This window comes from Coregonus clupeaformis, unplaced genomic scaffold (assembly GCF_020615455.1).
Source record: "Coregonus clupeaformis isolate EN_2021a unplaced genomic scaffold, ASM2061545v1 scaf0520, whole genome shotgun sequence".
Classification (NCBI taxonomy): Eukaryota; Metazoa; Chordata; class Actinopteri; order Salmoniformes; family Salmonidae; genus Coregonus; species Coregonus clupeaformis.
In genome coordinates this window covers 294,752-311,402 of record NW_025533975.1, presented here as the reverse complement: position 1 = coordinate 311,402, position 16,651 = coordinate 294,752, and the positions used below count along the sequence as shown (strand labels likewise).

Below are 16,651 nucleotides of genomic sequence, written 5' to 3'. Positions count from 1 at the left end.
CCAGAGACCTTTCCCTTTCTACTCCACCGTGCAATAGGTCTTGTTCTTTTTTTCATGATCTCCCTCACCTTTATTTGAAGCAAACTGAGATTTACGGACTTCATCCAGCTCAGCCTGCCCCGATTATCAAACCATATGTTTCCCCCTCTCTATAACAAAATCATAATTCACAGGAAATTATTAAACATTTAGTGCCCTGTGCGGAAAGTTCTGTATTTTTGCGTTCATAAAATAATTGTAATGAAACCTATGTGATCATTTCACTGTAGCAAATGATCACTTCCAGTTGAGAGACACACACACACACGCTGTAAAGGTTCTCTGTACACATCTGTGAGACAGAGATAGGCAGTATCTGTCATGAATGTCACTAACCACCAATAGTGGAGATTGGCAGAGCTACAAAAAAAGCCTAATTTAAACCATGGTCCACAGATGAGCTACAGACCATATATTGATAGAGGACTCATCTTAGTATCTGTGCCATTATAGCGTCTGTGACAGCATGGGCAGCGCCATTGAGGCCATCTCCATTTTTAAGTAGTCAATTTCCTTTTCACGATTGGCTGATCCCTCCTGATGACCCGGTTGGACATGACTCAACAAGGTCACCAGGAGGAATCCAGCCAATGAAGCAGAAGTTCCATCCAGTTGACTACATTAAAATGGTGGAAGCCCTCAATGGTGCAGCCATTGCTAATACGCCTTTTGGCCACTAGAGGACTCTATCATTCTCTATGGCTACAGACACTTTTATACACATGTTCACATGCCCACACTCAAAATGCTTGATTCAAAACCAGGTTTGTTTAGGCTTTTTTCTATGGGTGTGAGAAGGAATCCCTCACTCCATTGGAATGGTGATGAGGTTGTCGTGGTAATGTCAGCTGTAGACGTGCCCCAGGAGCAGGCAGGCAGCCACCTCAGGGGTTCTCATCTGTCATGTGACAGCACTGACCTGTCAAGCATCTCTACAGAAGAGCATTGGCTGCACTGCTGTCCACTCTTACTGTGTGTGTGTGTGTGTGTGTGTGTGTGTGTGTGTGTGTGTGTGTGTGTGTGTGTGTGTGTATATGTGTGTTGTGTGTGTGTGTGTGTGTGTGTGTTGAGAGAATGATATAGGCCATGACCAACACAAACACTCACATAAACACCACACCCAGACTGACTCAATTGAGTTGTAGATGATGCCATCCATTTAGGGCCGTTTATTATAAGATTGAAAATCCTGTGTGTGTGTTTCATAAACTACTGTATAAATATGTGTGACGTAAAGTTAGATATCAATAGCAGATCTGATATGGAGACATCACTTTAAACTCTGTATTTGGAGGCACCATAGATCTATTTAAAACAGCACTGCCCTCTGCAGGAGAATAGCAAAGTAATAGTGAATGAACTCCGCAATCTTTAAGCAATTTTCTATCAAAAAGATTCATGATATAAGTTTGTCATAAAATACATGTCTATAAAAGGTTAGATACAGTGCATAGTTGTTGCAATATCAGACGTCAATATTTCAAATTCATGAATCAAGTTGCTTTTCTACTTGGTCTCCAACCAGTCTCCGAGCCATACTCTCACACTCTTCATGAACTTAAGTTAAAACCTTTACAAGTGTTCCAATTTAGTCAACACAAAACCTCATACCATTTTTTCATCTTGGTTACAAACAATACATGAACATGATGAATATCCAAAAAGAACGCAGTTCCTCCTTTCAAATAGACCTCAACAAGACTTATTTGGCAGATAATAATTTGCTCAAGTTTAACAAGCATTAAAAAAAAACATTCCACACAAATATTTTCAGTGGTCTGCAACCTTTAGCCGAACAGGAAGAATATAGGTGACACCAATAGTGTACTTATTGACAAAGTGTAGATGTGGCCTGGTCTTTGGTTTGGACAGCCCTCCTGTCATAGCTGTGGGAAGATGTTCGGTGGTTGGGGTGCTGCGATTTTTTTTGCAGATTGGGGACGGGGGGCATAATTTATATTGGTCCGCTAATACAGGACTAGCAAAGGCCCAGTGCACTACAAAACAATTTTTAGGGGTGCTGCAGCACCTCAGCACCCCCTACTTCCTGTGGCTATGCCTCCTGTAGTCATCAACATAGATTCCCTTAATTCTGAATGAGGGCCGAGTAGGAAGATTCTCTTTAATACCTGAAAGAACCATCAGAACCAGTCAGAGCTGGTCAGAATCAGTCAGAACCGGTCAGAGGTTCTTGCAGCAGGTCCTGCGTTCCTCCTGGACTTCGCTAGCCGTTCCAGTAGTATTGGACAGGGTCACGGCACTGATGGACCCGTGGGTCACCTCTCGACTGGCCACCTTCTTGTGGATCGCTGGGGGTAACAGAAATGATCACGTCAAACAGTGGTCATTGTCATGCATACACAGATCACAGAAAAGGTGCATAGCAGAAATGTGCACACAGCACAATAGTAGAGATCCACATGACATGGTGTTGTCTAACGTTTTGTAAATAAAGGTATGAAGTACAAGCGCAACATAATAAGAACCTGTGAGAACTTCCTGGAAAGCAGCTTCAACGTTGGTAGAATCCAGAGCTGACGTCTCCATAAACAAGAGCCCCTTCTTTTCTGCATGAGAAGGAATACCTTGTTGAGTTTATTCTCAGTACATCATACTCAATCAAGCCGTGAAAAACCAACCGTAGAATTACTTTTCATTGGTGCAAAGCTGGTAATTTGTTTTACATTACCGTCAGAAATTGACATGCTATAATATGGAAAAACAATATGAAAAATATTGCAATATTTTGTCACTTTCTGTCATTGACTGCATATTGCATACTTGTCTAACTGGTAACTAAGTAACTGGTAACTGATAAATACCTGGTAACTGGTAAGTAACTAGTAAGTTAACTGCTAACTAACTGGTAACTGGTAACTAACTATCTGCTAACTGGTAAGTAACAGATAATTGGTCAGTAACTAGTAGGTAACTGGTAACTAATCTCTCGTGGACAGATTCTGCGCTTAGCCAAATTACCCAAGATTTTTGTTCTGGGTTAACCAAGATTAACTTCAATTAACTAGTAAGTAACTGGTAATTAAGTAAATGATCACCTGCGAAGTCCTTGGCCTCCCTCGGTGGGCACGGTCCTCCAGGGTCTCCAGGTCACTCTTGTTGCCCACCAGCATGACCAGGATGTGAGGGTCAGCGTGATCGTACAGCTCCTTCAGCCAACGCTCCACACTCTCATAGGTCAGGTGCTTGGTGATGTCATACACCAGCAGAGCCCCCACTGCCCCTCTGTAGTACCTGGAAACAGAGAGAGAGACAGAGAGAGAGAGAGCATCAGATGAGTGGAGTCAGAGAAATATGGGTGTGTTTGCATATATGTGTTTGTGTTTGCAAATATCTGTGTGTACATATTCACACTGAGGTGATTGGCTCTGTAGATCTCTGTATTCCTGTGTGTGTATTGTGTACAAGGAGTGTGTGTGCATGCGTTCCGGTGTGTGTACCCACGCTGAAGTGATGGCTCTGTATCTCTCCAGCCCTGCCGTGTCCCAGATCTGAGCCTTGATGGTGAAGGTATCCAGCTGAACAGTGCGGGTGCTGAATTCCACTCCGATGGTGGTGCGGCTGTCATGGTTAAACTGATTCTTGGTGAAGCGTGACAGCAGGTTGCTCTTCCCAACACCAGACTCACCAATCAGAACCACTAAAGGATGACAGAGATTTTATCAAGTGTAATATATCAATACTGCATTTCTCAATGGTGAGAAGCACCATGACTTAGGTGCAATGTTAGATGTTTCAGATATAACCGCAGCACAAGAGGCTGCTGAGGAGGGACGGCTCACAATAATGGCTGGAACGGAGCAAATGGAATGGCATCAAACACCTGGAAACCATGGGTTGGCTGATACCATTCCATCTATTCTGCTCCAGCCATTACCTTCCCAATTAAGTGCCACCAACCTGTCAACTGTACCATGTAGAGGTAGCATGATTCTCTGCTATATAAAATAGAATAAGGAACTGTTACTTCTCTCAACCCCACTTCACCCTGCTCTAGCATCATTCTGACACATCACGTGTACCCACTACCCTACCCAACAACACCAGACTTGGTGTCAAAGAGGTGCATGCCTAGCCCGTAGCGGACACTTCTATGGAATCAATGGAATGAGAAAATACAGTAATTACTCTTGACACTGTTTGCCTTGTGCAACCTTAGTATCCACAAGTGCTATTACAACTACAAATAAGTTACAGTAGTAAATATAATCATTTTAGGTCAAAGGACACATGGGTTCTTTGCCATGCCCAGGAAGCTACTTCCTGCTTTCCCTGCCATCTCTCTTCCCTAAAAATATTAAACACCACCAAAGATCAAACAGCTCTCTCACACTCTAACCTTTGCACCACTAAGCTAAACCCAAAGGCTGTGTGCACAAACCAGAGAATGGGGGATTTGTTTCCTTATAGAATCAGATTATTTGACAAACAAAAGACTCACCTTTGAAGACAAAGTTGTAGCTTTCGTCACCCATACTGTGCCTGTGTCGAGCCCTGGCAGGTTCCTCCTCCACCTGTTTCAGTCAATATCCTAGGGCTGTTACTGCATTAGATCCCAGGACAGGGAGAAGGACAGAATGAGAGAAAAATAGAGAGAACAGCAGACAAGCTACTCTCTTCTCTCCCAAGGAGCCAGGGTGGAAAGACAGCGAGATGGTGTAACAGAGGTGAAAATGAAGGAGAGAAAATGTTAGGGCTAGGCTAACACTCCTCTTCCTTTATCTGTAGATGGGGGCAGTTCATTTGTGGTTTGACAGAGAGCCGATCCCTCTGTGGCTCAGCTGACACATGGGAGAGGCAGAGGGGGAGGGAGGAAAGGTGAGATAAGAGCAGGTGTAACAGGTAGAACCACTAGCATGAACAGTCAGTCATCACAAGAATATAGACTCCACCGTCCCTCCCCCTCTTTTCATTTAGTCTGCCTATTTCGTCTGACAGGTGCATCTTCAGTGTATGGCGGTGAGGCAGTGCTACGGCGAATAGGATGAACTGACCCTTAGACAACACTGATCTAAGATCAGTTTTGGGTTCCCCCCTCAGGTTAGCGTTTGTTGAGGATAAATTACATTATTACACTGAGGAGCCTCCAGGCTACCAGGTAAATGCATTATTAAACTATGAACGTGACAAAAAAAAACACTACTTCCGGAATAAGTAATCTAAAGGTGGCCATTCATTCCAATGGAAACACCTTAGAATAACAAAAAAGTTTTCCCTTTCCCAGCATGAGGTGATCAAAACATTAAGTAAATATTCTAGACATTTCATTTTTGCAACAATGCCATTAAGATACAAATCTTTTAGGTAATGCAGACAAAACATTGAGTGGACTGCTGAATGGAACTTGCAGAATAATTCAGGGTTGGGTTCAATTCAGACAGTAAGCCAAATTCCATTTCCACATTTTCCTAATTGAAAAGCATTGGAATTTCAGTGTACTTCATGAATTAGCTGGAATTAAAATGGAATAGACCCCAACCCTGGTATAATTATATTTTTCCTACTACAAGTGAGGAGGATGGACACACTTAGAAAGAGGGTTCTTATTGACCAACTTTGTTTTATTTTGTAGTACAGTACTGTTAAAGGTTAGTTCCAACATGTGGGTGATAGATTTAAGCTGAGGCCAACAGACAAAGCACAGCTATGGAAGAGCCATTGCCAAGGTAACCACAACTACAATGCTGAGATTCTCAGAAAAAGCAAAAAGCTACAACTTCATTGCCACACCATACCAAAATTGGCAAGTTTCTTTTCATTATATTTTATTCATACATTTTCCAGGAAGATTTATTTTCTTTTTTCAATGATGAGACAAAACAGATTATCTCTAGGTACTACTTACACGTCAAATTAAAATACATAATGAATCAGATTAAAATGAAAAGGAAATCTGTCCGTCTTGTCTTTGTGTCTTCTTCCACAGAACAACACCTTTCTGTCTTTTTTATTAACGATTATCATGACATTTCTCAATCTTACCAAAGGTCTCAATCTTGTGACACGCCTGTGTGTGAAGTCAATCTAGACCATCAACGGCAGACTCATTTGATTTGACTAGCCTGGGTTTGATCAAATCGATCCATTTGATAAGAGTGGTTGGTGTTAAATGGTTTGTTGAAGACAAAAAGGCACAGCAATCCTGCCTTCAGGGAACAACTCACGGCTGAGTGGAGATAGAGATATCCTATCTGGAATGATTTTTTATTTTAGGGAAGTGTGGGGGATCTTTTCTTTTAGCAATAAATAGAAAGGGTTTCGGGCAGGCTCGACTGATATCCGTGAGATTGACAAAGCTCTGTTTTGTGGTTTTCTCCTTCTCTGCTCTTCATATACCTTACCCTGCAGATCAGATGCTCAGTCAAAAGGGTGGAAGGTTACAAACACATTGCAGCTAGAAATGCAACATATAGACAGGAACCAAATCCCTGGAATGTGCTAAGAAGCGTCATAAAAAGCTCTATGCAAGGCATTTCTATCTGCCGCACTACAAACACTCCACCCCATTGAATAAACCCTTCAGCTTTATTAAAGCGGAAGAGGGATTAGTGAATCTGGTAGGGTAAAGCATTTCTGTTTAGGAGAGGGTTTAGAGGGAGGCACATCTGTGCCTTCTCGCTCACCCTCCTCCCTTCACCGGGCACCCCTCTGTTGAGGAAATGGTCTGGTCTGGTCAGTCTGGTCTTGCTGAGCAAAGCTCTATGGATGTGGCTAAAACCGGGGGATAGGGGAGCCATGGTTAGGGAATGATCTGACAGGAGGCTGCAGTGGACGTTTAGAATGGTACATATCCTGACCGGGTCTCGTCTGTGTTGGTTTGGGATGGTTTATTTCATTTCTCTTGGTTCTCTGCAGACAATGTATTTGCATGTGCGTTTTCCCCTTGCTGCGGAGGTGGATAGTGGGTATGTATGCATGTGTCTGTATCGATGTATGCATCGTGAGTGAGTGTGTCTTTATGAGGGCTGTGAGCCCAGCAGTCTCTCGATGGCAGCGTTGACATCTCCTCCGGTAGCGATGAGAGCCTGCAGGTTGGCCTCTCGGTTGATGAAGCCCATAGCGCTCAGCTGCTCCAGCTGCTGCTGGAACTGCACCTCCGGGCTCTGGCTCTGTAGGGGGACCAGTCACAATCAGTCAGTCAGTCACTCAATCAATCAGTCAACCAACCATCAATCAATAAATCAATCGACCAGTACAATCAAACAGTAAAACAGAACTAGGGAAGACAGGTATGTGTATGTGTGTGGTATGTACCGAGGAATTCCCTCCTGCAAACATTTGGAGCATCTGCTGCATCATCAGTTGCTGGGCGGGGTTTTCCCCGGCACTCGGCGAAGAGGCGGGGTTCTCTGGAGGCACACCCCCTCCCGTGGACAGGGGAGTTGTGGGTATTCCACCTGGTAATCCGCCTACTAGTCCCCCTGGTAGACCTCCAGGGAGACCACCTGGCAGCCCACCTGGTGCCAAACTGAGAGAGACAAAGGAGTTAGGGGGAGATTGCGTAACAGGGTATCTACAACTCAAACAACTAATTTCAACACTTTTTCTCTAGGTCTTGTGGTTGGGGTGTGTGTGTCATTGTTTTCCATTAGCGCCGGCTGTCGGCCAATCAGCCGGTTACAGACTCATTTTCAGCTGGCTACATTTTCCACTTCATATGAAGTTGGCTACTTTTCATTTAAAAGTTTCAATTCGCTAGTTCGTCGAGCCATCTCCCGCTAGAATGAACAATATGCATCTTCTAGCAATCTATTGATAGGATAGGTGCCTGTCAGTCACTAAGCGACTGATGACAGGGGAACAAAGCATAGAGGAAGAGGCTAAGCGAGAGGTTTCACTCCAGCCAAAATAAGCCCAATGCGTTTCTATGGGTTTATTTTGGACCTAAGCTTGTCGCCTGCCTTCCTGCTTTTGGGATGACTCCAATTGTTAGGGCGGAGACATGAGCATCTCGTCATTATATACAGATCTCTGGTTGCAGTCAAATGTATGTACACGGAGGGAGAGTGCATGGCGCTCGTGAATTTGCAAGTCCCATGTAATGTAAGTGGTAACGATGAGTCAAAATCCACGACTTAGCCTAATTATTGATTTCTGACACATTCATTTATTTGATTTCACGTGTTTCACGTAGCCAGCCGAGTGGAGTCGTGGTGCATAGTAGCGTTGATTGACAACTGAACAGCAAGTGTTGACTAGTTTATAAAAGGTGTCGAACTGGCTGAATAAAGTCGATCTCCTATATCCCTTTGCCAGTCATAAACCATGCAACGTGGTTATATGTCCATTGTGTCGCATCGGGACAAGTACACCAAAGGATTTCCTAGGTTTCGGCCCCTAACGGAATCCAGGTATTAAAACGGAATTCAACAAAATAAAAAAATTTGTTGACCTTTAGTAGGGAATCAAACAAATGTATTGAAAATTAATTAATTTGGGCAAGTTTATCATAAGACACGAACATAATGGATCAGTGATTCGTATTTCCTGCAACTTTCCTGAAGAGGCAACGAGAACCCCCCGTCTGTGTATGTGCATGGTTGTGGACTTACAACATCCAATTTTGCGTGTTTTTCTATTTAAAAAGTGTGATTTTGAGAGCGAAAACCTGGAAACACTAAACGTTTAATAATTTTTAAAGACAATGTGGGCTATTTACTTCAGTTCTGTTTTAATAAAATACATAATTTGAAGAACAAACATCATTGTGGCAATTCATATCTTGCAGTAAAACTGTAAATAAGACTTTAATCTCAAGAGAAGACAGGTTAAATGTTAAAAAAGGTTTAATGCTCTCTTACTTAGAAAATAGTCCTGATCATATATATTTAAACCTAGACAACAACACATTGAATTCATACATTTTCATCATTTAAATTGTAAAGTCATGTCTTTCTACACAATACCACAACTTATTTTTCAATCTGGGAGGTCAACTCAATAAAGTATTCAATAATTTAGCTGTGTATTTCAGATGGAATCAAGACATTAGAATGTACCAGAGACCACCAAAATAGAGCTACTTGGGCAAAAAAGGAGCTGGGGGTGACTGGCTGGCCAGGGCGACTGGCTGGGTACTTTTTCTATTTGGCTGGCTACTCTATGTACTTGTGGAAAACACTGGTGTGTGTGTGTGTGTGCGAGTCAGTGTGTACCTGGGCATCAGTCCCGGTGCCTCTGTCTGCAGTGTCTGTAGGCCCTGTTGTATCTGGAGGAGAGCCTGCATGGCCCGGGGGTTGGTCATCACAGAAAGAGCCTCTGGGTTCTGCATCTAAACAACATCAGTCACATTCAAACTAACAATGAATCAATTAACATTCTGAAACAATCCCCAAATCATCTGTTTAGGGTCCATCCAGTCTCAATCAATCCAATCAGGTCCTTGGGACAGGTTCAACTCTCTCTCAGTTTGAGATAAATGCGGCTGTGTGTGTGTACCTGCTGCAGGAAGACGGGCAGCTGGCTCCTGAACTGTTCCTGTAGCTGGGGGTTTCCAGCAAACAGGGGGTTATTCATCAACACCTGGAGGAGAAACAGAAGGTGACAAAGACAGAAAGCGAGAGAGACAGAGAGAGCGTGGGGGGGCGAGAGAAAGAAAGAGAAATGGAGAAAGACAGGAGAGAGAAAGAGAAATGGAGAAAGACAGACAAGGTCAGGGTCCTGTCGTTCACCAGCTGCAGCCTGCTGCTTTCCCAGTGTTCACCCTCTTCCTCACATCTGTCTATCTACATGGAGATACCTAGAGGTAAAGCACTGCCAGCTGGATCTGTTCTAGATACCTAGAGGTAAAGCACTGCCAGCTGGATCTGTTCTAGATACCTAGAGGTAAAGCACTGCCAGCTGGATCTGTTCCGTCCAGCTGCCAAGCAGTCCAACTTGGCTCTGAGCAGGACTGCTGATTTAGGATCATCCCAGCCCCTGTCCGTGTTATCTTACTCATTATGGTCTTGAACAGGGATGGGCAATTTTGATGTGGGTGGGGGCCACAAAATCTGAACTCATCATGAGGGGCCACAGTGGCTCGCGGGTCTGCGTACCCACACATGCAGCCATAACCTTTTGAGGGCCATAAGTTACATTTTGTTGCCCCCTCCCCCCTCTTGACAGCGGAGATAAAACATTTCCTGCAATTCTACACATTTTGCCGTGGGGCGGAGAGAAGATTTAGCAATTTTATTACACATTTCCTGTAATTCCACTCATCTTGCCATGGGGCAGAGAAAAATTTGCCGTTTTACAGCTAATTTCCTGCAATTCTACTAATGTTGACTTAGGGTGGAGAGAAATTATATCAGTGTGAGACTGACTAACAAAATCAATGGGGGCCCCCCTGGCTGCTAATTTGACCATGACTACAAGTTTAGATAGCTGGCTAGACTCATTTATCAATCTAAAAATGTTAGCTGACATGGGCTAATTGAGTGACTGTCAGTGTCTGACATCACAAGAGGAAAAACTGCTGATGCACAACCAAATTTCAATAATATTGCACCTTGTGTATTCTACCATTCTAACGCTCAACAGTAAGTTGAGACCCTGACTGAGTTCGGTGGGGGGATTGATCCGCGGCCTACAAAGGTGGGGAGCCCACGGGACGCCCGTTGCTCATCCCTGGTCTAAAAGGCTCAACTGATCATAGATCATCACTCCTACGCTTTGTGAATACAGCCCAGATCTGCTTTATTGTTCTCATTACAATTAATTACAAAACAACCCATTCCCACTGATTCCTATAGATACCCCTCCCATGGGTTCAGATTGGCCTCGTCCCAAATGGCACCCTAAAGTAGTGCACCTTAAAGGGAATAGGGTGCCATTTGAGACGCATCAATGACTTTATGATCCATGATAATCCCCAGGGCCCACTACTCTGCTGCTACAGACCTGGGAGGCCATGTCTGGGTTCTGGGCCAGAGACTGCATGATACTGCGCATGTAGGGAGCAGACAGCATGTTCTGCATCAGCTGGGGGTTCTCCGAGATCTGCTGCATCAGACTCTGCATGCCTGGACTGCTGAACATGCCTGGGACACACACAGAGGGAGGGAGGTTGATGGTGTGTGGGTGTAGGTGTGTGCTTTTACAATCCCCAGCTTGATATATGTATGGGTGTCATTGATTTATATGTACAGTGGGGAGAACAAGTATTTGATACACTGCCGATTTTGCAGGTTTTCCTACTTACAAAGCATGTAGAGTTCTGTAATTTTTATCATAGGTACACTTCAACTGTGAGAGACGGAATCTAAAACAAAAATCCAGAAAATCACATTGTACGATTTTTAAGTAATTCATTTGCATTTTATTGCATGACATAAGTATTTGATACATCAGAAAAGCAGAACTTAATATTTGGTACAGAAACCTTTGTTTGCAATTACAGAGATCATACGTTTCCTGTAGGTCTTGACCAGGTTTGCACACACTGCAGCAGGGATTTTGGCCCACTCCTCCATACAGACCTTCTCCAGATCCTTCAGGTTTCGTGGCTGTCGCTGGGCAATACGGACTTTCAGCTCCCTCCAAAGATTTTCTATTGGGTTCAGTTCTGGAGACTGGTTAGGCCACTCCAGGACCTTGAGATGCTTCTTACGGAGCCACTCCTTAGTTGCCCTGGCTGTGTGTTTCGGGTCGTTGTCATGCTGGAAGACCCAGCCACGACCCATCTTCAATGCTCTTACTGAGGGAAGGAGATTGTTGGCCAAGATCTCCCGATACATGGCCCCATCCATCCTCCCCTCAATACAGTGCAGTCGTCCTGTCCCCTTTGCAGAAAAGCATCCACAAAGAATTATGTTTCCACCTCCATGCTTCACGGTTGGGATGGTGTTCTTGGGGTTGTACTCATCCTTCTTCTTCCTCCAAACACGGCGAGTGGAGTTTAGACCAAAAAGCTCTATTTTTGTCTCATCAGACCACATGACCTTCTCCCATTCCTCCTCTGGATCATCCAGATGGTCATTGGCAAACTTCAGACGGGCCTGGACATGCGCTGGCTTGAGCAGGGGGACCTTGCGTGTGCTGCAGGATTTTAATCCATGACGGCGTAGTGTGTTACTAATGGTTCTTTGAGACTGTGGTCCCAGCTCTCTTCAGGTCATTGACCAGGTTCTTCCGTGTAGTTCTGGGCTGATCCCTCACCTTCCTCATGATCATTGATGCCCCACGAGGTGAGTTCTTGCATGGAGCCCCAGACCGAGGTTGATTGACCGTTATCTTGAACTTCTTCCATTTTCTAATAATTGCGCCAACAGTTGTTGCCTTCTCACCAAGCTGATTGCCTATTTTCCTGTAGCCCATCCCAGCCTTGTGCAGGTCTACAATTGTATCCCTGATGTCCTTACACAGCTCTCTGGTCTTGGCCATTGTGGAGAGGTTGGAGTCTGTTTGATTGAGTGTGTGGACAGGTGTCTTTTATACAGGTAACGAGTTCAAACAGGTGCAGTTAATACAGTTAATGAGTGGAGAACAGGAGGGCTAACAGGTCTGTGAGAGCCGGAATTCTTACTGGTTGGTAGGTGATCAAATACTTATGTCATGCAATAAAATGCAAATTAATTACTTAAAAAATCATACAATGTGATTTTCTGGATTTTTTTTATTTTTTAATTACAGAACTCTACATGCTTTGTAAGTAGGAAAACCTGCAAAATCGGCAGTGTATCAAATACTTGTTCTCCCCAATGTATGTATTTAGGAATTCACATCCACGTGATATTACAGTATATGAAACTGCAGTAACCTCTTGAATGCTATTCTCTTAAACAGGAAGTATGTCTATGTATTCCCGTACCGTTGCCCAGACTGGCAGAGTTGACACCAAGAGGGTTGGACACACTGGGGGTGGTGCTGCCGGTGGTAGAGGTGCCTGTGGTGCCCGTGCCCCCTCCACCCTCAGAGGGGTTGGTGGAGCCCCAGGGGTTGGGCAGGGGCTCCCGGTTCTCTGTCCTCGAGGGCTGCACCCCCCCGTCAGAGTTGCCCCCCAGGGCTGAGAAAGGGTTGTTTCCAAACTGTGAGAGAGGAGAGAGATAAGTCATTATCAACATGTTGAATACCAGTTTCTGTTAAGCACTCTCCATGGGATAGATTAGAGTTCGTTTCTGAGGCTAAAAAAGCTCAATAATGAGTGAATCCTTATTTCCACTGAAGCCACATTTTTACTTTGTCAGCATTGATGTCAATTGATGAACATTTCACTTATGTGAAAGTTAGATTCCCCCTCATACTCCCCATCTAACAAAATAAACAATGGGGACAAGCAAGACCAAGAGGAATAAGTTCAGTTGGTGCCATAGTGGGTACCTGGTCTCGTGCGGCACTGAACATGGGTTCCTGGATGTCTGTGTACATCCTGCGCAGGGCATTGTAGCCTCCGGGGATGCTCTCCAGGTTGCTAAGCGCCCGGTCCTGGTTACGCATCATTTCCTGCATCATGGCAGGGTTCCTGGCCAGCTCCATGGTCTGAGGAGAAGGGAACAGGAAGGGGTGTTAAGGAGTTGTGATGGTATGAAACAGGACAATATTGATAGGAGTGTATCAGCTAGACTGGGTTCTGGGGTACAGGGACTCAAGAGGGGTAGGGTGTTTAATCTGTGTTCGAGAAACCACCCCTAAGACCTCTTTATATAATATAACTTAGAATGCAGCTAAACATAAAGATCAGCCACTCAAAGCAGTCGACTTCCCACAGTTCAAAAATAATGAGAGCAAAAACAGCACCTGCTACATACTAAGCCCAACTTCTGTGTACACCCCAGCCAATCCCAAGCTGTATGTGACACAGTACACTCTGGCCAAACCCCCTTACCTGTCTCATAAGCTCGGGGTTGTTGAGCATGTGGGAGATCTCTGGGTTGCGCTCCATCAGCTGCTGCATCTGGGGGTTGGCCACGATCATCTGCCTCATCAGGTCTGGGTTGGACATCATGTTCTGCACCAGGGGGTTTTCCATGATCTGGGACAGCATCTCCGGGTTGGACATCAGCTGGCTCTGCATCTGCTGCTGCAGCTCCATGAAGTTAGCTGAGCCCATGCCCATGCTGCTCAGGCTGGACAGGCCACCGAACCCGGCTAGGAGGGAGGGAGAGGGGTATGGTCAGGAGGCGGTGATGGTAATGATGATGGTTGTCTTTTTCTGTATAAATTGTTGGGTGTGTGTGAGGGAGTGGATAGATACATGTGTGTGGGTGTATTTAGCCTAGCAAACTCACTCAGTATGTTGGGGGTCTGTGGGGGTGCCGAGGCAGGGCCTCCAGTGGACCCTACGGTGGAGGGGTGGGCTGCAGAACTGGGGCCAGAGGAGCTGCCACTACTGCTGCCCTCCTGGGTGGTGCCGGAGGAAGAGGTGGAGGAACTAGCGCCATCTCCTGCCCTGGAGGGACAATGCATGGATCAGTTATGTTTACATATTCACATCAACTTGGTATCTGCCTACAAATCTTCCATTGAGATACATGCATGCAAGTTGTTGTGCACACGCATCGGCTCACACACAGATGGATTCGGACCATATATTGTATTACATTTAAATTTTTAAATTTTAGTCATTTAGCAGACGCTCTTATCCAGAGCGACTTACAGTTAGTGAGTGCATACATTTTTCATACTGGCCCCCCGTGGGAGCTTCACGGTGCTTCTAACCGTATAGCTTCCTTCGCTGTCCCTGTTTGTACCAAGGCTCCAACAAGTGTTACTCTTGTTTGGAAACACACATGACCGCCCGCTTGAATACGTACTAACCAGCTGCGCCACCGAAAGCTATTCAGCGACGCAAGTGGAGACACTTCAAGCTGTGGAGTAAGCAAGCATATATGGCCCGAGTCAATCTTAACTCCACTACATATAGCTTATTCACCTCTTCAAAATGTTATGAAGAAATTCCCTATTCCAATTCCTTCATTCCTGCCAAACAAATGTCCAAAGAAGACTGACATATCCTCCTGAAACACACAATGTCCATTCCGCTTTGAGAATTTGCATCATCTTACTTGTGTGCTGTCTTTATGACCAGATGGACTGTCAGGCCGTCCTTTATTCCGTGCTGGTTGAGAGAGTCCCCGTCCTTCAGTATCTTCCCTGCAAAGATCAGAACCAACTGATCCTGCTTGGCTTTGAACCTCCGTGAGATTTCCTCTTTAAACTGGAGAAAGAGAGAGAGAGAGAGGTCATTGTTTATTTCACTTTGCCAATGTAAACATGTTTCCCATGCCAATAAAACCCCTTAAATTGAAATTGAGAGGGGGGGGGGCAGAAAGAGAGAAAGACATGGATGGACAGCAAGAGAAAGAGGGGGGAGGAAAGAAAGGGAGAAATCGAGGAAAGAAGAAAAAGACGTAGTCAAACAATTAGCTGATTTTAATTATAAAGCCTTGTTTCTGGGTAAATCCTCATTGCTTAACCTATGATAGGAATCCTACTACCTGATTACGAATACCAACTCACTCTTGGTGTTGTGCTTTGCACAATGAGAGAAGCTTTACTCAAAAGAACTGATTCCAACTGTGAAACAGCTAGGCTACACATTTCTCTGAATACAAGACAACACTGTGTGATTCAACACCTGGCCCCAGTCTACAACTAACTACAAGAATACTACACATATGAGATCCACATTAAACAGGAGTAAAATAAGCTGTAGGCTATTTAGCTGTTCAGGGTATCAATCAGGACTGGAGTGACAGGGAGAAAAGTGGCATTAGCTGACAGATTCATAACAAAACAAATTAAAGTGAAACATGGGACCAGTGTAGCTATCATTCATTGGGAGAAGAGATTCACAGTCCAGTAACTGACATTCAGAACAATGAGATGCTGTTACATTCTGATGAAGAATACTGTTTCTAGACTAATTACCTACGTAGCGCAAAGAAGGTTCTGGAGAAACAGCTAAGAAACTAGCATACTAGCTAACACTTAGCTAACAAAATTAGTCCAATGTTAGCTAGTTAACAATTTACCTAACTAATGTTAGCTACTTACATAGAAGCTGATTAATTTTTTTGCCATGACTAACATACAGAAGTCACGCGACACAATTTACTGACTGTGTAATTATGGAATACCTTACTAGCAAGCCGGTTAGCTAGCTAACTAGGGTACATAAACAGTTAAACAGTTATACGGAGGAATAGTTGTGAGCCGTATTATCTAGCTAGCAATATAACAACGTTTGTGAATAGCTTGTCAAGTCAATAGCTAGCTTTAAATATCGCTACACACAGGCCGATTCTTAAATGTTAGTTCGCTAGCTAGCAACATGCTTACAGACACAGGCTAATCAAGCAAGGCAAGTGGGCAGGTCATGATGATGATGTAGCATAGCAGCAAGTTGCCGCTCACTGGCCAGCTAGTACGGATTGACAAAATGAACGAACCTGAGTGACAGAGGCATCTTCCGAGATGGCGATTTCCTCCTTATCTTTTGGGGTTTTGACTGTGACCTTGATAATAGTTCCCTCCAAAGCAACAGTTGTATTATTGTTGTTATTAACAGGATCTGCGCCGCCGTTGTCCGCCATCTTTACTCCTCTGATGGAATCGTTCAGATTTGGCGTCCACTTCCGGGTCAATATAGGTCATTACTTCCTTTCCAGAA

General features: G+C 44.4%; 1 protein-coding gene and 1 pseudogene across 1 annotated transcript; both read right to left on the bottom strand.

The window, feature by feature from the left end:
* Positions 1-2,081: 2,081 nt before the first annotated feature.
* Positions 2,082-4,794, bottom strand: LOC123484976 (annotated as a pseudogene).
* A 1,011-nt stretch (positions 4,795-5,805) lies between these two features.
* On the bottom strand, positions 5,806-16,651 carry LOC121586709 (ubiquilin-4). The gene is made up of 11 exons (XM_041903637.2): positions 16,431-16,651; positions 15,045-15,196; positions 14,268-14,428; positions 13,865-14,127; positions 13,360-13,518; positions 12,851-13,067; positions 10,942-11,081; positions 9,496-9,579; positions 9,213-9,328; positions 7,312-7,525; positions 5,806-7,166 (listed from the first exon to the last, which is right to left on the bottom strand). The coding sequence occupies exons 1-11, from the start codon at positions 16,572-16,574 to the stop codon at positions 7,014-7,016; spliced, it is 1,803 nt and encodes a 600-aa protein (XP_041759571.1). The 5' UTR covers positions 16,575-16,651; the 3' UTR covers positions 5,806-7,013.

What these genes read in the sequence shown, in the direction of transcription:
- LOC121586709 (XM_041903637.2), bottom strand. Translation starts at nt 16,574, where the DNA reads ATGGCGGACAACGGCGGCGCAGATCCTGTTAATAACAACAATAATACA. An exon ending in CTCTGCCAGTCTGGGCAACG is followed by an intron (nt 11,082 to 12,850) that starts GTACGGGAATAC and finishes TGTGTGTCCCAG; the next exon opens with GCATGTTCAGCAGTCCAGGC. An exon ending in TTGCAGGAGGGAATTCCTCG is followed by an intron (nt 7,167 to 7,311) that starts GTACATACCACA and finishes GTCCCCCTACAG; the next exon opens with AGCCAGAGCCCGGAGGTGCA.